At 37.1% G+C, this 21034-nt stretch overlaps 1 protein-coding gene across 4 annotated transcripts in view; it reads left to right on the top strand.

The window, feature by feature from the left end:
• farp2 (FERM, RhoGEF and pleckstrin domain protein 2) overlaps positions 1–21034 on the top strand; it is a 59861-nt gene that overhangs the window by 941 nt on the left and 37886 nt on the right. For all 4 annotated transcript variants that reach the window (XR_014031195.1, XM_081380289.1, XM_081380290.1 and 1 more), the window contains exon 2: positions 1596–1853. Coding sequence is in view for 3 of the 4 variants with exons in the window: in XM_081380289.1 (XP_081236415.1) it covers positions 1650–1853 (204 nt within the window). In the remaining variant the exon portion in view is untranslated. The remainder of the gene's footprint in view (positions 1–1595; positions 1854–21034) is intronic.

The following is a 21034-nucleotide window of genomic DNA, read 5'->3' as shown; positions in this document are numbered from 1 at the left end:
CCAATTGTGAAAGGAACTGAATGAAGTGCAATGTGAAAGAAAGGGAGCTGGGTCATAATAATTTTTTCTGAAAGAATGAATCGTGTCATTCAGGATATTTTGAATGTGTAGAGCTGTCAATGAATGTTAGGCTGACAATAAATGCATCAGCTCAGATTGGATCATGCCTATCATATAAAGTTGGCATGAAATGGATATTCTTCTGTTTTCTAAATGCATCTTTTTTATCTTATTTTGAACGATTCATCCATGTATGTTTTTTTAGCTCATTTTTAATCAATATATCGTTACATCGGTTAGACTTCTCCAAACATTTAGTCTGATCAAAGCTTGCATTGCAGATCTGCTTCCATCCAATCAACAACTGATGGAAAGTCCCTGCTATAATTTTTTTTTTTTCTTCAATAATCCATTTCACGCGGATATACGCCACAATACAGAAGAAAAGATCTGACTCTACATTGAGATTTTACATAATAACGGAATAGTTTGCTTGTTTAACACTTAGACTAGATAATGGTTTACTAGTTAGAGTATCCTAGTAGTCAAAACAAAGATGAACTTGCCAGGTGGAAAGTGTACAAGTGTAAAGTATTTTTAATTTAAATAAGATTTTAAATTGTAGTTGAATGACTTAGACTGTGCAATATGTGTTTTTAAAGGATAATGTTCACCTTCAGATGGTTAAATGGTTAGTTCACCCAAAAATGAAATTTCTGGAATTTTCTTTCATGTCGTTCCAAACCCGTAAGACGTTTGTTCATCTTCGGAACACAAATTAACATATTTTTGGATGAAATCTGAGAGCTTTCTGTTCTCTCCATAGACACCTACTCAACTACCACTTTGACACTTCAAAAGTTTGTAAAGAGATTGTAAAACTAATAATATGAATTGATTTAATTTGATTAATTTAGGTTTTTATTCACATATAAACATTCATCAACTCTCACATCAGTTATGATAAACGGAACACAAGCATGTTCGCTTCGTGTAATAGCCAATGAGGTTCATTCTTGTGTGTTATGCAACACGTTTGAGCTTCAGCAAGAGGTTTGTTCTCTCGCGTCAAGCTGGTTCGGTTGAGCTCCTGTTTATATTCGCTGATCAGTGTTTATGTGATTGTGAATAAAAGCCTCTTAAGAAAATTTGGACTAAACCACTCAATTCATATGGATTAGTTTTACGATCTCTTTATGAACTTTTTGAGGCGTCAAAGTGTCAGTTGCGTAGCTGTCAATGGAGGGACAAAAAACTCTCAGATTTCATCCAAAAAAACATTTTTTTTTTTTTTTTTTTTCAAAGATGAACGAAAGTCTTTACAGGTTTGGAACGACATGAGGGTGAGTAATTGATAGGAGAATTTTCTTTTTTGGGTGAACTATCCCTTTAATGATGAATGATTTAGTTCATTATGTTCAGTGGTGGGAATAATTACTATCTTTGTAGATCCAGTTTCATCTGTTTTCATAATAGTATCTTCTTTGAATCCTGGAGTAGTCCCTTTTATAATCTGCCATGATATCAATTCCTGTATAACTGGCATGAGATTTAATTTCATTGCGTCATTTCTTTGATTATTGTGTTGTCTCCAGGCTGGGGTGTATATAAATGTGAGAGAGAGAGGGTAGGCTGCATCGGGAGCAGCTATGGGTGAGATTGAGGGCACCTACCGCTCCTTGCAGACCCCTGCAGGGACACGGCTCGGAGCTCAGAACAACACCGGCATCAGCACCCTGGAGCCCGGGCAGAGCCTCAGTTCGGCTATGGGAGCGGGAGGGAAAGGCCACAACAAGGGCCTTCAGATCCGCGTCCAGGGCCTGGACGATGCTCAGGAGTTCTATGAGCTTGAGGTGAGACACTTCACATCAATTTCTTTATTTTTCAATGTCTGTTCATCACCTTATCGGCCTGGGTGAGACTTCCTGAAGTTTTTGATTTGTAAAAAAAAAATTCAACAATATAATGTCTTTTAATGTGCTTTTTAATTTGACTGTTCAAAAGCCATTACTCCAGATGTCAGTGTCACGTGATCCTTCAGAAATCATTCAAATATGCTGATTTGTGCTCAAACATTTCTTATCTTATTATCTTATTAATGTTAAAAACAGTACTGCTTAATTTTTTGTGATAATGATACATATTTTCAGGATTTGTTTTTGAATTTCAGTAGAATTTATTTTAAACAAATCTTTTGTAATATTGTAAATGTCATTACTGTCATTTTTAGTCAATTTAATGCATCTTGGCTGAATAGAAGTATTAGTCTCATTAAAAAAAAGGGCTTACTATTACTAACCTCACTTTTGAGTAACATGACATTTTTTAATGTGCTGAAATGTTTTAGTTATAATACGTGTAAGTAAATAGTGCTTTATGTTGCTTATAAATTGTTTGTAGACAAAAATAAGTATAATTAAATATAATTACTTCTATAGCTTAGGCTACTCTTTGGATCTTCTTGACTACAATGGCTGTTGTTGGAACTCCTGAAGTGATGCATATCACGTATTGATAACTTACACCCTGATCATACTTTTTTATAGTTGTCTGGTTAATTGTTTGCCTGGTTGTTTTGTTGTTGTTTGATTCCATTGCACAAATATTGTACGTTTGCTATTGTGTTTGCAAAGCTACCCAAAGTTTATTTAAAAATAAGCGCACTGTAGCAACTGTGTTTGGTTTTGTCCATTTGCGGCTGTGCTGGAGAATGTAAACGACCGTCTCTCCGGAGACCGCTGGCAGTCTTGCTTTTGCGTGCCGGTTGTGGTGGGTGACAGCTGCCACATGGCTTTAGCTCTTAAATCCTGCGTCTTTAAGTCTGTTTTACACCCAAGGCCTGAAGTCACTTTCTAAGTGCTAGCCTGGGTGTAGTTACACATCTGACAAATGCATTTTCTCCTTTGATGTTGTTTATTAATCACAATGGGTGAAATGATCTGAAAAAGCAAAAGTCTTTGGTGAAGTCCTACAATATGACACCAGCATTTGACTAAAATTACATGAGCGGGGCATGATTTAAGGTCTTGTTTGTGGGTTTGTGCACTGTTGAGATTAGCAGTGTGGTTTTTAAAACATGTTTACTATTGCCAGCTGCTCAGTCAAGGACTTGGAAACATTTCACTGGCTTTACTGTGGCAACACCTGAATTTATCTTAACCTCTCCTTTATATTTTGCTGGGCTGACAATGACACGGAGGATTATCTAAATGATGTTAAATGTGGTGTTATAAGACAGCCTAACTGTTTTAGTGGACTGAGGATGAAACTTCCCATAATTAGATCAGATAACAGTATGCTTTGAATTCCCCTGTTACAAAGATCAAACACGGGAGAGTGGAAAATGGTCATTATCCAGCTTTATTAGGCTACAGGACTCTGGAATGCGGTGGTGCCACCAAACATGCTGTACTGAAGCAGAGAGACCCTGCTGGAGGTAAATGACTGTTCATATTATGTCTAGATAATGGAAGAACAATGAGGTCAGCTCTGGTTCAAAGATTTATTACTCTTTCTAGTGTTCCCCAGGAGTGCATTGGGACTTGTTTTCCATTACTCTTTATTTAGCACTGCCAAGTGCGTATGAATTGCTGTATTGATTGATCTGCTGTCAGATGATGTGGATGTTTTATTAGGCAGATTGTGTTTAATGATTCATAAGGCAACATGGCTTCGTGATCTGTTCCATGATGCACAAACCGGCGATAACGCAGTCTGGTGTTGCTCATGAAAAGGTTTTGTTTATTCTCAGCAGGAGTGTGTGTGCACGTGCGCTTGTGTGCTCACTGCATTGTGGGTCTGATGTCATGTTGCCACATCTGTTTCCAAGATGGGACTGTGTTTTCGTAAGCACAGCCAGGTACTCAAGTGTGAGTGCTGTGGGAAAATATCCCAAATTGACCCTCAGGATTAAACTACCAGACCAAAGAAATAAAGACATATGTGCTGAACTTCTGTTCATGTTAGTCTAAACAAACAAAGTATGCACTGTCTGGTGATGGGTGCAATGAGACGGTTTTTGATTCACTTTTTTCCAAATGTACAAGTTTGAAACCCCAGGTTTGTTCTAGGGCTAAACGATATACACCGCTTCAGCATCGACATCGCAATGTGCACATCCGCAATAGTCACATCGCAAGATGTGCGATGTCAAGTAGGAATCGCAGTTGATCCATGAGCCGATCGGACCAGGCCCCAATGTCTGAACGCATGTGATTAGCAGATTCGTTGCAAAGCTTAGGCTAACCATCATAGAGTGAAAGTTTATCATTTGAGGGTGTTTAAGTCCTGTCAGTTTCATTCAAACGCGAAAATTAATTCAATTCAGTTCAATTTTCACACAGAGCCGCGCAGACGTCACGCGAACAACAAATTCAGTTCTCTTTATGCCCATCTTGGCGAGTATCTTCGTAAACACAGTCACTTATGTGAACGTAAACAATTGAGAATGTATCATCATATTGGATCCGTTCATCAGGTATTAAAGTGACAGCAGCCCAATAAACCTTCTGCCAACCGTATCATTAATGTTAGTCGAACAACAGAAGACAAAGAGGAAATCCCCCTTAACAAAGATTCATTTAATTTATACAGTGCAGACTATGCAGTGTTATTTTACATTTGACCTGAATACTGTAAGACTTACCTGAAAAGCATAAAAAAGCATTTTCTATGCTGATGCACTCCCCTACAAAATCACCCCAGTCATTATAGAATGATTAATTCTTTCCAAAAAGAGCTATTAAAGCAACTTGCTCTGACGTATCTTAAAATATGTCAGTGCCATAGTTTTGTCTCAAGATGCACACCAGTAACGTTTTTTTTTCTAAGCCATGTTTAAAAACGCTACTTAAATGTCCTAATTTAATTAAGGCCTAATCCTGTCTTAATCTAATCCCTGTCTGTGAAACCAGGCCATATTGATAAACGGCTATGCATGAAGGTACTAATTGTTCAAAACTTTAAAGACCAATAAAGGGTATTAAAGCTGAAACGATAAATTAGAAAACTAGTCAGTCTCACTGACAGACTGTTTGTTTGGTAGATTAGAATTCGTCCGTTCTGATCCATCCTTAATTTAAACGTACTTAATTATTTTTTTTTTTTTTATAAATTGGCATGAAACTTACAGCTGTTTGATTTTAGAAACTGGCAGGTCTATATAGTCTGAAATGATTTGTCATGAGGGCGTGTGCATATTGGGCACTAGTCTGTTTTTTTTACTCTAACCTCATTCCCAGTTCACCCGGAAACCCACTGACCTGCTCTCCTCGTCTGTGAGCCGCTCCTCTGCATCGCCAACTTGTAATTTGTGTTGCCATCTAAATGCTGAAGGCTTGCAGCAATCTCAGCCTCAGCATGTATTTATGGATATGGGTTTGTTCTCTCCTCCACAGCGTCTGCCCGAGTAATAATTTTCTCCAACTTAGAAATCAGGCAAAATGTATTTATGGACTTTTACTCCTTAGTTGGATGTAATCTTTAGCTTTCTTTTTGGGCTTTGTAACCAATTTGTGAATATTTGGACCTGTTTGCCAGGTGTAAATGAAACTCATTCGAGACCAAGGAAAATGGTCTAAATTGCGCTATATTGTCTCACCAGTGCTGACACTTTGCACGCTACAGTAGAAGTGTCCGTTATGGTGATGTCAACAGTTGCCACAACACCTCTATTTTTGACACATTAATGAACTACACCAGAGTCACTTTATTTGTCTGAACTACAGTGTTTTTACTGGAAAAGTACAGCTATTAATTCTATTAGTTACATGTTTAATTTAAACATATCTGTTACTATAACAATCAAATACAGATTGTGTAATGTTTCTTGTTTTTGGTGTTTAAATCCTATTACAGTTCAAAAGTTTGGTGTTGGTAAGATTTTTTTAAATTTATTTTGCACACCACCAAGACTGCATTTATTTGATCCAGATCCAGTAAAATAATACAGTATAAACAGTAATATTATGAAATATTAATACAATTTACAATAACTGTTTTCTATTGTAATATATTTTAGTGTATTCCTGTTATGGCAAAGCTGAATTTTCAGTAGTCATTACTCAGTGTCACATGATCCTTCAGACCCAGTCGTCTTATTAATGTTGAAATCAGTTGTTCTGCTTAATAATTTTGTGGAACTGTGATACTTTTTAATGGATTATTTAATAAATAGAAAGTTTTAAAACTGTTTATTTGAAATAGAACTCTCTTGTAACATTTATGATGTCTTTTAAATCACTTTTTAACAATTGAACGCATCCTTGCTAAATAAAAGAATTACTTTTTACAAGTCTTGCTGACCCCAAACTTTTGAATGGTAATGTATGTGGTTATAGTGTTAAAATGATCATAATCAATTATTATTAATTGTAGGATTAATAATATTAAAAGTAGGATAGATAAGCTGTGTCTGAAATTACATTAGTTAGAGTATTCGAAGTAGAGCTGTTCTTTAGATATGGGCTGTAAATACATTCCGGGACATACTTCATCTGCCGTTATCCTTTGACCCGCCTGTTCTTTGATCTATGACATACTTATAACAGCCACAAAAATAATTTACTTGCCTGTTGTTAAAGTACAATAACCACAAAGGAACAACTATCTTGGTACCTGTAGCGCTTGCACTTGCTCTCTTTTAGTTTTTTACATTTCGAATTTCGTGGTTCTACAGCTCCCATTGCAGAATGGGAAAGTAAAGTGTCCACTGGAATCTCTGGTTATTGTTTGCCTGCTGTATCATGAATGCTGTATATTCTGAAATCATACCAAGTTGACATATGTTTTTTTGCATATTACATACTAGGGAGATGCGCATATTTGGACGCAGTTGATAGTTGTCTAGTCTATTTTCGAGCTTACAGCTGATTGGTCTGTGTCGGTGGCAGTGCTTATCCTGAGATGATTTGTTGCCTTGATATGTCCAGTATAAACAGGCTTGAGACACTCTGACTGTCAGACGTCTGGCTCCCTGTGGGTTTTTGTTCATTAGGCCTATAGGAAGTGATGAGGAAGCCGCTACAACAGTCCAAACTTCCTGTTCCATCCACACCCATGGGACGACACAGGCCTCTGCTCGCTCTCCCAAATAATCACCCAAGCTGTCAGTCAAAGTTACGGACAGGCTTGTTGCCTTAATTTATGTGTGTGTGTGTGTCTGCATATTAGTTCTACACAGTGTTATTTTAGTATCAAATTCAATGAGATGCACGTTTTTTTTTTGTTTTTTGTTTTTTTACTTTCAGTTAAAGGATTTTTGTAATGTTGTGTTTTTTTTTGTCATTTTTAGTTAAAAAACAGTCTATATAGTTTAATAATTGTTATTTTAGTTTGAGTTATTTTAGTACACCAAGTTATATATGTATATATGTGTGTGTATATATACACATATATACATATATAACTATATATGTATATACATATGTAACTATATGTGTATATATACACACACACACACACACACACACACACACACACACACACACACACACACACACACACACAACATTGACCTAAATTTGTAGTCATAACAAGGACTCCGGCAGCTGTGATGGTGTGGGCTTGTCTTAGAACATCGGTTTTTATCATTTAGTTCTCCATATGTTTTCTCAGCTCTTGAAACAAAGAGAGAACATGCACACATACACATTTGCATGGAATTTGACCAGTGCACGCAGCACGCCATTCAAGCCCTACTGTGACCTTCTGAGGAATCTATTGGAGAGCTGGGGCTCTGCGGGGGGAACGGCAGAAATAGACAGCATTAAACGGAGACTGCAGAGAACTCTCGCACAACCCAGGCCCAGAGCATGCTGCATTTTAGGAGATCCCCTGCTTTCAGTCCTGAAGAGAGGCAGAAGATGGTGTGTGTGTGTGGTAGCATGTCACACTAGTTCTCTTACTGAGCTGACTCTGTGCCAGGACCAGGAACCTTGCCAAATACTCTCCAATGAGGGTCTGTTCACAGCTGCTTGCGGAGAGAGAGGGTAGAGAGCCCCCTTTATCTGCTCAATGACACTATGCAACAGATATAAATACACCTTTAGCCATGTAATAATGTCCTCTTTGTCTGGACAAATACTTTTTATGCAACTCTACAAATTTATCGCCGGTCTGCGAGTTTTGGTGATGATGGATCAAAATGTTACATTTATACTTGCTACACTAACTTTTGGGTCAATGACATTATTATTATTTTTTTTTTTTGTCCAGATCTGTTAGTAAAACCTACATTACAAACGCAATTCATGCATACACTATTTTGAATAAACCTCTTGGATGAATTAACATGTTTTTAGTTTCTGAATTAAAAATAATTTTGATATTTTTTGGGCAGCATTAAGTCAACTGTATCACTGTTCTGATATCATGTGATAAAATGTATCACTGTTCTGATATCATGTGATCATTCTGATAAATGTTGGTTTCACTTTATTTTGATAGTCACATTCTGTTGACTATAATTAATGTTGCACCTACATCTCTACTAACTGTCATTAGAGTGCTAGTAGAGTATTAGAAGACTGGTAGGGTTAGAATAAGTTGGTATAAATACGTACACACAAGTACTGGAATTAGAGCCCGAAGCCATTTGTTTTGAGAATAATGGCTGGCTGATGAAGTTATTGGCTGGCTAGCCGGCTCAGCCAAAACCTAAATGGCTGCTGCAGCCGCCAAACTTTTCATAGCTGCAAATGGCTGAAGCCATGTTTTTTGGAATAAAATTTTATATATATCAGGCTAGGAATAATATATTTACAAATCCCTCTGTAAATGTCTTCATAATATAACTAGGTACTACTGAAGTGGAGATTTCGGACTTGGAGTATGAGAGAAAGGTCATTTTGAGAAAACGGGCTTTAAAGATTTATCATCAGCCAATGAAATCGCGCATTCAGTCTTTTTTACTTTCAAGATTGGTTGCTGATAAAAAGGAAATGACCATATTTGGATCTGACAGCATTGTACAGGAGAGAGAGAGAGAGCTGCCTACGATGCATGTGATGAGAGGGTGACGGAAGAGATCGCGGAGAAGTATGTTGATTAAGAACGCAAACTTTTGTTGAATGTATGAGAAATCTACAGACGCAAACAGACGAAGTGTAGTAAAATAAAGACCTACTGTGTATTTCGGACTTTTTTTCACCACAAGTCTGAAAGAAGACATGTATTTGAAGACAAATATCCAAAAATCTCAAAATTGACCAGTAAAAAAAAACGATGTTTTTGCCTGCCGTGTCTCGCCTTAATATAAACACACACTGTTATCAGTATTATTATGGACAAAGTTTTGCACATTTCACTTCAATGTACACTGAAGCATGCGTAGTGAATTAGAAACGGTGGTTTGTTACTTCAGTAATATCACGTTCAGTGCTATAAATCTCTCCGTTCCAGAATATTTGGTTCATAACGTCAATCTTTGTTTCAGGTGTTTGTGCAACCGTGCCCTGAAGATTTAACAAAAGTCTGGGTAACGTTAGGCCTAAGTAAAAAAAAAAAAAAAGTAAGTAGGAATTAGGAAAGTGTGTGAGAAGTGAGATCAAAATTACCTTGCTTGCTTCTTTCCGCCATTTCACCTCAGTGCGAGAAAAAAATGCATCGCTTCTTCTGTATGGAAAACGAGCAATTTTAATTGGTCGTCAGTTCACTGTGAGTCTGTGTATCGTAGCAACGAGCACAAGACTGCTGTTATGAATACAGTGGGAAAATAGATCTCGTGTATTGTTTATATATTTCGTGTGTGTATGTCTCTTTGTGATATAATTATTATTTGATGCAAATAATTCTAGCCGGCTCAGCCAAACTTTATCAGATGGCGGCTCAATTTGGCTTACGAAATTATTGGCTGGCGGCGGCTGAAATTCTAAATGGCGCAAATGGCGGCGCCTGGCGGCGGCTTCGGGGTCTAACTGGAATAAAGTTTATATTTTGGATATATACACTGATGAAGCGATCACAATAGAGTAAATCACGAGAAAGTAAATTGACGCTTCAAATACCAATTATAATTGTTACACCATTAAGTGGCGACAAGTGGCAATTAAAACTATTTGTTATTGGATCATTCAAGAGATCCTTTAAAAAAGCTGATTCATCCAGTAAAGAAGCAAGTGAAGTCTTTATGTATTTGTCTTTTCAGAATCATGGGAAAATCATGATCTCTATTTTAAACAAAAATTGTGATTCTCAATTTATTCAGTATGCAGCTCTACTTGATAGTTGAGTGGTTGTTTTTAGAATCATTAATTTTACAGTTTATGGGGGATTGGTGGTTACACTTTATTTTAAGGTGTCATTGTTACAGTGTAATTATTTAAAGGAACCATATGTAAGATTGTGGCCAAAACTGGTACTGCAATCACTTTCAAATTACTGTAAAGCGGTGTATCCCCTCCCCCTCCCCCTGACTCGAGGTTGCCAGATAATCTGCAGGATCCAGCAGGAACGTAGGCTGCTACGTAGCTGTGGTAACTAGAGCAGAGCTGGCAACCCGGATGCCGAAACACTACTGACTTTGTGATTGGTAGATCGGTGGAGGGTGGCGCTTCAGGCCAAAACACAACATGTCAACATCAGTTGAGGGCTGCAACTTCACTTTTAAATGACAATATCCTGGCTGGACTACTGTTGTCAGTGATATAAGTATTTAAAATGAACATGATTTTTTAACGTCTAGTGACATATCAGGGCCATGTTATGATTAATTGAAATACATTTCTTACATACGGTTTCTTTAAGTACTGAGTAGTAATAATTAACTACATGTACTTACTATAGGGTTTGGGTAGGATGAGGTGTTGGTTTAGGGTTAATTGCATGTAATTATGCATAATTTACTCTTATTACTACGGTAAGTACATATATAACAAGGACACTGTAAAACTGCCAAAATGGTATAAAGTTTTTTGAAACAAACATTTTAAACTCGATTTTAAAGGATTTTCCTTTTCTTTATTGTGCACTCTTTTACCCTTTTATCATTTTCTTTGTGAATATTTGCAAGAACTTGTGATAAACATTACTGCATGATTTATGTAGGTTATAAAACTGATCTGTCCTGACTCTACACACTTGTAATTCAATCTTGGGCTTGCTCTCCATTGATGTTCAAGTAAAAATAGACACTAATTGCCGCATTGGATGTTTGAACTGGCTCAGGCCTTGAAAAAACAGCCTGTCTTTTAAAAGCTGAGAATGTCCAGTGGCCAGAAATGGTTTTTGATCCTACACAGACCTGGAAACAGTCACATTAAAATACATTTCCTGTTCTTCAATGGCTTTAATGGCATAACAGAACGTAAAACATGCCTTTCAAAAACGTTGGCTCCTTGTGCCAACTTTAATCCTTATTGGCAAAAATTCCTTCCTTATAATGTCTGTGTTTTTCTTTTTAATAAAACAATGTGTGTTGTGTAAGACTGTGCAGAGGCCCAAAGTAGACATTCCCTCTGTGTTTATGTAGACGTTGTACTCAGATTCTTTCCTTTGTTAATGTTGGAGCCGTTTTTGAATGTGCTTTCAGACTCAAAACAACTGTAACTGACAGTGAGGGAGCAGCAGTGACAGCAGGTAAATGGGCGGCTCTACAAAGAGAGGGTTAAATGGGATTGGTCAGTAGGCTCGGGGCTCCGCCCACACCTCAGCAAACACCTCAGGAAGCTCAGGAACACTGGACCTTTTTATTCAACCTGTAACAACAGAGGAAAGAAGCACTGGCATTCACTCCCTGCTTTGTGTTTGAGACCTGCAGAGCGATGAAAATTTGTGTGTGTGTTTTAATGAATACATATGAATGTGTTTTTTGATTGTGTGAGGCACAGATGAGTCTTTGTGGAGGGGTCAGTGCAGTGAGGGGGCTGCTTCGATCATTGGGAATGCGGAACAGTGGAGACAGGGGCTGGCTGATGGGATTTCGGAGGAGGGAGTGGAGCAGGACTTGTCCAGCATGAGCAAACAAGCTCATAAATAGTTCAGTTGACAGACTAAATGAGTGAGTGGGAGGAATGGGGTGGTTGGGAGTTGGCATGTTGTGTGTATTGGGCAGATTGTGTTGGTTTGGCATAACTAGTATTACAAGTCGTACAACCTTAGTCCAGCCTTTGGACAAGTCTTTACAACTTACATATAGGACTAGAAGCAATAAAACCCAGTAAGTGATTTCACTATATTAACACTTAAAGACTTATTAGATGATTTTTTATTCTTTAGGGACTCTGGTTGTGAGTTTCTTTGTGTAAGACAATTTTAAAATCAGAATCCTCAAAAATAATGTAAAATGTCACTTTATTTTGTAGTTGCTTGGAATTAACTATGATTCAGTTTTGTTGCTGTAATGTCATTTTTTTTTTTACACCAAGAGTTCAGTTGAAAAATAGTTGCCTAAAGTATTGTTTAATAACACTGTGGTCAGTTGGCCTTTTTAGCTATATTTAGTAGTAATCAACAGATATAGATTTTTCAGTGTGAGTAATTAGAGGGCAAGATGGGTGTTAATTTGAGATGCGTGTTATATCAGGGATGCCAAAAGTTCCAATACTAAAAATGTTAAATTAAAATGGAGGAATACTAGTGATCTACTATATTTCAGTGCCATATGGTTATTGGCTAAATTTTTTGGTCACATGACTTAACTATGCCTTAAGTCCGAATTTCTGCATATTATACCATGGTCTGGGTGAATACTCAATTCTGATTGGCTGCAAGGTGTCCATTAAAAAGTGATAGAGGACACCTAGTAAATAAACCGTCAGGCGTAACCAGGGAAACCAAGTTATTGTTTGTAAAAACTTTAGATTTCGATTGTAAAACTAATTAAAATATAAACTAATGTTTTAAAAATGTGTTATTTGGCAAGTGACCATGGTATAAGCGGGTTAATGCCCTTCGAGGTATCCATTGTCAGGTATTAATGGACTTCGGCGGAGGCTGCGCCTCGGACAGTTCACGCCTCACCGTCGTCCGTTAATACCGGACAATGGACACCTCGTCGGGCATTAACCCTTACTTAATAGTTAGAAATGTAGTTGTTAAGTTTAGGTGTTGGGTAGGATTGAGGGATGTAGAATATGGTCATGCAGAAAAAGGTATGAATATGTGCTTTATAAGTAGGGATGCACATAACTTTTTTGGGTCTGGTTCTCAAGGGAGCACCTGGAGATGCTGCTTGGTACTCTCACTTTACGTGGCGCACGTATCCTATGATGGTTAAACTTGGCAGTTAATCCACAAATCACATGCATGCCATTCTGTTGGGCCTGGTCCGTACGGATCACGGTTGCACCCCTAATAATTAATGAAAACACTTATCATCATGATTGCTATCTTACCAGAGATGGAGGGAAAAATAAACGTGAAAGTAAAAAGTAAAAGTTTACTAAAAAGTAAACGTGTCCCTGTTCCCCAAAATGTTGGTACTCAAAAGCACCTCCCTTCACGTTTTCTACTGCGCATTGTTTATTTTTACCACGCATGCGCACCTGCTTACCAGTTATGTGCACACCTGTTTATAAGTATAATAAACAGCCAATATCCTAGTAATATGCATGCTAATCAGCAACTAGTTATTAGTGAGAATTGGACCCTAAACTAAAGTGTTACCGTTTTTTTAATATTGGCTATTTCATTTTGCATGCTTATTTCCTCTGTTTAAATTTAGATTACGTTTGCCGTCATCTAATAATCTAATATAAATACTCAGTATTCGTTGAAGTTGTGTTTAAACGGAAGTAGCAACAGATATTTTCTTAATTATCAAAAAAGGCATCTCAAAGAAATACCTGTAGAAAGTTTTTACACAGTGAAAAATAAATAATAAATAATAATAAAATAATTCAAATTAAATCAGTTTAGTTGGGGCAACAAAACATTTTTTTTTTATGTTTGTCTTCCTCCTTCCTTAACTCCTAAATGTTCAACATAACAACATTAAACTCTAACATTTCAATCCTTTTACTGAAAACATAAAAATAGCACTTAATCCATAAATTTACTCTCCTAATGCTGTCACTTGCAAAGCATGCTGGGAACCAGAGATCCCCTGCCCAGTTAGTTGTTAATATCATGTGGTTTTAACACAAATTAAGTAAACTTCAGTTTTAAATATATTAGGTGGATTGAACGCAATGAAATTAAGTTGTCAAAATTGTTACTTTAGCTCATTTGAATTAATTAAACTGAACAAAAGCAAAAAATTACTTTTTTTTGTGCAGTACAACAGTATTTTCGAACACATGCATGTTTACTTGTGCACTCATTCTGTTACAGTATTGCATTATAACATTTACACTGGTATTTCTTCTGACTACTTTTTTTGGTATTTATGGAAACCCTATTTGAAAGCAGATACATTTTAATTATAATGATTGAGATGTACACACACATGCTGAAATTAGATAAACATTTACTTAAAGGCTTCTGCTAATCAGCTGGGGTCTATGCCGATAATCTCAAAATAGATCGTTTTTTTTTGTTGTTTTTTTTGATTATCAGAAATGTATTGTTGCTTTATCTGGTTGTTTAATCTTATAGCAACAATGGCAAAACAGCTTTCTAATAGTAAGTCACAAGATGCACGATCTACCACATCAGTACAGTCAGCTCTAGGAAGCCTCGCACACGCTCACTCATTTGGCCTGCTTAACGTCCTCATACGATGCAATTAGTGGAACAAATTAGTGACTGCTTTGAGAGAGCTCGCCATGAGGAAAATCCTAGAGGCCAGCATCTCTTGATTGCTTCAAGCCCCCGCCACCCCCAACTCAGATGACAACTTTTCGCATCTCTCACTCTGATGTAATTTAAGGGTGTTGAAGCGTGACAGATTTGGCTTTTCATTGGTTTGGCCCTGTTGGTGGCCGTCACTGACTTTGACCTTAAGTCGGGATTTGCTCAAGCACAGATCAAGTTCACTACAGAGCCTTTCCAAAGAGACTTAATATGTTAATATATTGGTTTTATTTAAACAATGGCAGTACTAAACTGGTACTATACAGTAGAGATGGTTCAGAATAAATTCCATGTGCATTTTTGTGTGGTCACCTGTGCATGTGCGAGTGATCTGAGCACATAAAAGCAAAGGTCCACGAACTAGTGCTTATGTTATTGCGTAATTTAGAATTGCTTTATAGCAAAACGACAGAAATATATTTTTTCATACAAAACACAGGCCAGTTAAGCGGTAAAAAAAGCAAGGTCTAGAGACATTTTTAGAATGCTTTGTCATGCACGAGACGCTGCAAAAGACGCGAGCACAACAGTCAAACATGTCCGTCTAGCACTTATCTACATTGAAAATCAATATAAAAGTAACACAGTTTAATGGAAAAAAATGTATTCCATGTGAACCCGGACCTTGCAAGAACATTTTACTGAAAATCAAGGTGGGGCTTAGCGATGGGCCAATAGTGCTGCCCTAGCAAAAACTGTGGTTTAAAAAAAGAGAGAGAGAATGCTTAGCGTAAAAACTCTTGGGAACTCATCTAAACATGAGATATTTGATTAGATTTGTTGAACGAGTACTATTCCTGTTGAACTGCACTCAACTGAAGGCTAGCTTTAGCAAGCTATTTAACCATCTGGGTGACGCAGCACACTGGAGCAGTTGGTCAGTAATGCCAGGTACATTAAAACCCTACTCTGATCCTTATTAACTCCCATTTTAAGTGCTGACAAACTCTTTATGTCCAGCTGTCCGCCCGAAATGCTAGCCACTGGTGGTGGTCACAGGTCTCTTGCAGGAGCCAGTTGGTTTGATGCATACAATAAGGAATCAAATGTATCATTTGTGTATTATTTGAATGAAATCTCCCTGCTCTGTTTATTTTAAGGGTCAGATTCCTGAAACATTTAGTTGATGCCTGTAACAGTGAGTGTATTGAGTGAGGGAGTGTTTTAATCTTTGCACTTAAATAAGCCCATGGTCAAGAACTTGAGAGTAGGGTTAGCTACAATTTTGTTCTTGGCATGTATGCTCTTACCACAGTGACGAAAGTCAGGAAAATGTAGCCGTCTGCGGCACATTTCCTGAGAACTTTACCCTTTTACTTCATTCAGATAAATATTGAACTAAATAGGTAATCTAATACAGTCATGTGTTGGCTGTTACATTCATAATATAATTTGGCTGGGCCTGCTTCATTTTTCTTTTTGCTGTGTGATTTGAGTTGATTCATATGATCAACATTCCATACATTTTAAGTGGATTTTAAGATGGATATCAGTAAAAGTAATTATTGTATTTTAGTTATTTTAGTTTAGTCATTATAAAAATAAATGTCACCTTATCTATTTTGTAAATGCATGTTATAGATCTTATTGTGAAAGATTAATCAAGGTTTCATTTTACAAAATAATGGGTTTGATTTTGTATTTAACATCGGCAAAATGAGACAGACACACAACATTATAACCTTAACATCCATTTCTTTGACATCGAACAATACATTATACAACGTGTATTATACAACAATAGCCTCGTCATATAACATTTCACAGGTCTTCAACAGTTAAACAATAATGGATCATTACTCGCTTCACTTAGATCTTCACTCAACCCGTTTAAAATAGTTTATAATAGATTAAGACAAAATTCATGTAGTTTTTGCTGTCATTTCCCCCTCCCATATATTCTCCTTGGCCGTGAGGTCATGGTTTGCTGGTTTGCATTAAGGAAACCAAGTGTGCCCTGACAACGGCCAAGGAAACAATTATTTTACTCTGTATATTTCATGCTTGAGTACTTTGGCTTCCGACAACGCTAACTAGTGGTTGAAGTAGTCGATTACCTGACTACCCGACTAGTCCATGCAAGCCCTAGTCTACGTTTTTTTTTTTTTTTTTTAAATGTATGACCCTTTACATTTGGATGTACGTCATGATATGAAAAAAAAAAAAAAAACTATCGCTATTGCGAATCAGATGTTGCTTTACACCAGGGGTTCCCAAACTTTTCCATGCCAAGGCCCCCCAAATACCACTAGGTTCTGGCCAAGGCCCCCCTTTTGCAGGATGTGTTATTGAACCCATCGACAATACTACGGCACGTGTAGAAATAAATAAATAAAACATCTAGGTGAACATCAGATTATGTGGTGGTGTTTGATACCAGAAAGATTATGCACCGATTACAATTTTCAAGGCAGATTCCGATTTTTCATTGAGTTTAACCTGCCGATACAGATTTTAGCCGATTCTGATTTAATTTTTTCTTACCACTTTACAGCACACACAAATATTATATATATATTAGGGCTGGGAATCGATTAGAAAAAAATAACTAATTACTTGCACAATTTGCTGTAATTAATTGCAATTAATTGCATTTCCTCCAAGCTTGTAATCATCAATAATTAAAACTTAGAATCACCAGAAAAAAGGAACAGAAAATAGCCCTATATTAAAATAATATTAAACATCAATATATCAATGTATTATTCTTTTTCAATAATCAATCAACATAATCAATTTAAGATTTTTTTTTTTCAATTTTTTTTTTTTTTTTACTAATTATAAAAATAAACTATAGTCCTAAAAAAGCTATTATTACACAGAGCATGTGATCAGAGCAGGTCATTTTAAAGGAATAGTTCACCCAAAAATTAAAAATTCTGTCCTCATTTACTCTTCCTCAAGTTGTTCCAAACCTTTATGACTTTCTTTCTTCTGCTGAACACAAAAGAAGATATTTTGAAGAAAGTCGGTAACCAAACGACTGATGGACCCCATTGACTTCCATATAGGAATAATAAAATACTATGGTCAATGGGGACCAGCAACTGTTTAGTTACAAACCTTCTTTAAAATATCTTCTTTTGTGTTTAGCAGAAAAAAGGAAATCATACAGGTTTGGAACAACTTGAGGGAGAGTAAATGACAGAATTTTCATTTTTGGGTGAGCTATCCCTTTAACATTGTTGCCCAGCATGCATAACAGCGCAGCAAACAGAAGTCTAGATAGAAATTTCACCTTATTTGAGCGGACTTGCTTTTCCAGTGCGTGATCGGTACATGATTGGAGCGTTTGGGCCGTGAACGACAGAGCAGAACGCGCAGCGCGCCGACACACACACACACACACACACACACGGAACGGAGAGTGCGGCGGCGCACACGGAGCGGAAAAGACCCGCTCATTAAAGCTGCTCGAGAATGAAACCCGATCCACATATTTTCGGCTTTTTAATAGCAGCCGCAACAGGAAATCATTAAAACGAGGCAAAAAAAAAGTGCTGCGTTAAATGCGTTATTTTTTTAACGCGTTAAACATTTCAAATTAATCGCAAAGATTAACGCGTTAATTCCACCAGCCCTAATATAGCCTATATATATAATAAAACACCACTTTTACCCAAACTGATTAGCCTAATAAAAACAAGTTTATTTTCTATAAATATTTTTGTCTTCATTTTCTTTAGTAGGCTATGTCAGAAAAGAAAATGAAGACAAAAATCCTACTCCAGTTCTTGTTCAAAACACACTATAGGCTACATGCAATATGTGCATTTTAGGTACTTTTTGTGTGAAATCATATTTATTTTGTCCATCAAAAGTGTGCCTTCACTTTAATTGAGCGTGAGCAGCACAGCAAAAATAGACTCGGCGCCGAAACCCTCCGCTTCACTACTGCTCATGCGACGCTCCTGCTTGACGCTCACGCGCTGCTCCTGCTCGCAGTGTGAATGAATCGCGCTGCTCGCGCGCCGCTCGCGGTCTGAAACGGCCGTAATTCACAAGGTTTCCTACATGTGCGTTCTGTGTGCATGTGTGATGCTGATGTTGCGCGATCATGTTATTCATGCGGCGCCTGCGTGCATTTGAATCAGCATATGTCAGACTGAAAATCACGTGAAAATCGGCCAATTCTTGTCACTAGCCGATCAATCAGTTCATCTCTAAAATATTAACATTAAAAGTATAATGTTAAGATAGGCTATGCAACAAATTATTATAATGTTATTTCATAACAATACTCATATTAGCAAATATTTAATATTTTATATAAATATATATTTTTTTTTACTTTTTTCCGCTTTTTTTCCCCAACTTGCTGCGGGCCCCCTGGCGGCCCCCCAGGGGGCCGCGGCCCCCACTTTGAAAACCCCTGCTTTACACCACTCTGACTGATTGAACAATTCGTAAAAATAACTATTGAGAACATTTATTTGCTTGTCATTCAGACAGAAACGCTTGTTTGTCCTGTTTGTATCCTGTATGTTTGTGTATTATCTGTCATTTATTTTGTCACATTCTATTCATTCAAATATGATTTCTTTTGCTGTGAGCCTGTGGTGCTGAAGATTCAGCAGCCGTGCAACAATAAACACCTGTAATTCATTCATGTAACTGCCGTGCATTTACTTAAAGTTAATGATTTACGGCGTTTCTTATTATTTGGTGTCAAGGTATGGCTGGGATTGTTGCAACATAGCAAACGCTGCTACCTGCTTGGAGTGTGAGAAGGAGATGCCTCCTGCTGAGATCTCAACATGTCCCAACACAGCACTCAAACGCATGATCACCGATTCTGTACTGACAGACTAAATGGGAAAAGCGTACATATTACTGTTAGTTTGGATTCAGCAGTTGCCAATGTAGTCTGACAAATTGGCTTGGTGAATACGAGAAAGATTCCCCAGACTGTGAACATCTGCTGCTCAGTAATCCCAGCCACTGTTGACCCATAAACCCGCCCGACTGACGCTACAACTGTAACAAGGAAACTCCTGCTCGCTGGATAGCGTCTATGTGCTTAGAGGGTTCAGCAGGCACTGTACTGTGACGCGTGGAAAATATGCTACGGGTGGTATTTCCTTGTTGGAGTCAACACCCCCTAGTTGATCCATAGCTTAGATTTGTTATGCTGTACTTCTAATGGGCTTTTAGTTTAGGGTGCTTGAGGAAGCTGCAGAAAAGAGACTTAATCCAATTATTGCTGAAGTATGTGAACTGACAGTCTGTAGAATTCTCTTCCAAGCATAAGACACACCTCACACATGGGACCGTCGAAAATGCGTTCAGAAGACCAGTACTGTTTCTTGTTTTTTTTTTTTATAGCAGTGTGAGTGATTGTACACCAAAGTCCCTCAATTGGCAACCATTTTTTCTTTGTAGATTATCCAGCTTTTGCAGTGCAGAAGCTACTTTTTTTGAACGTGCAAGTCTTCTGATTCATAAGCCGCTATAGGTAAATAACTCTTAAGGATAACACAGTGCAGTAAACAATACATCTATTTGTGATATAAACCACTGTGTTCAGAATTATGATTATCAATTAAAATAATCAGATAACAAATGCCAGTTTGCAATCAAGCCAGCATAACAGACAATGTTTTTGGACTGGTAAAGTAACTGAAGCAAAGGACTCTAGTCAAATGAAGCAAGTAACTCTTACACTATTATTCAAAAGAGCAGAAACATTTCTTATTATTTTCACGAATTTTGTGGAAAGTGTCATCCTTTTTTCAGGATTGTTTGAATAGAAAGTACAAAGAACAGCATTTATTTCTTATCAGAAATCTTTATATCATTGTAAATGTCTTTACTGTCTTTACCTTGCTTATTGCATCTACTTTAATGGGAAAAGGCACAACTGATTGCCTTTCAATAATATATTTTAGGGCTGGGAAAATTAAAAATTTTCCAATGAATGACCCTGATATCAATTCCGCACCAAGGTAGAAGAAATCATATTTTTACCAAAGTTGTTTTTAGGGAATAAAGAAATACAGCACAACCAGTGTAGCCTGATTCCTGAAGTTAATGAACCCTTATAAGCCAGTTCTTTCAAAGAATAGTTCAAAAGAAGAATAACCATTTCTACACTGTATAATTAATAGCATTGATAGATAGACAGTAGGTTTCTTTATTTCATATGCATGTAAGATTATAAATGCCATTTATAATTGAAATATACCTAAATGAACTTGATCCTTAATCTGTATTAAACTGAGAGCTTATGAATCAGAATCAGATCTGGAAATCTATATTAAAACCCAGCCCTGATGTATTTCATTAAATTCTAACCACAATTTTA

Source organism: Scardinius erythrophthalmus, assembly GCF_964197995.2.
Source record: "Scardinius erythrophthalmus genome assembly, chromosome: 12".
Lineage (NCBI taxonomy): Eukaryota > Metazoa > Chordata > Actinopteri > Cypriniformes > Leuciscidae > Scardinius > Scardinius erythrophthalmus.
Note: the sequence above shows the minus strand (reverse complement) of the source record. Positions and strands in the feature narration are given on the sequence as shown.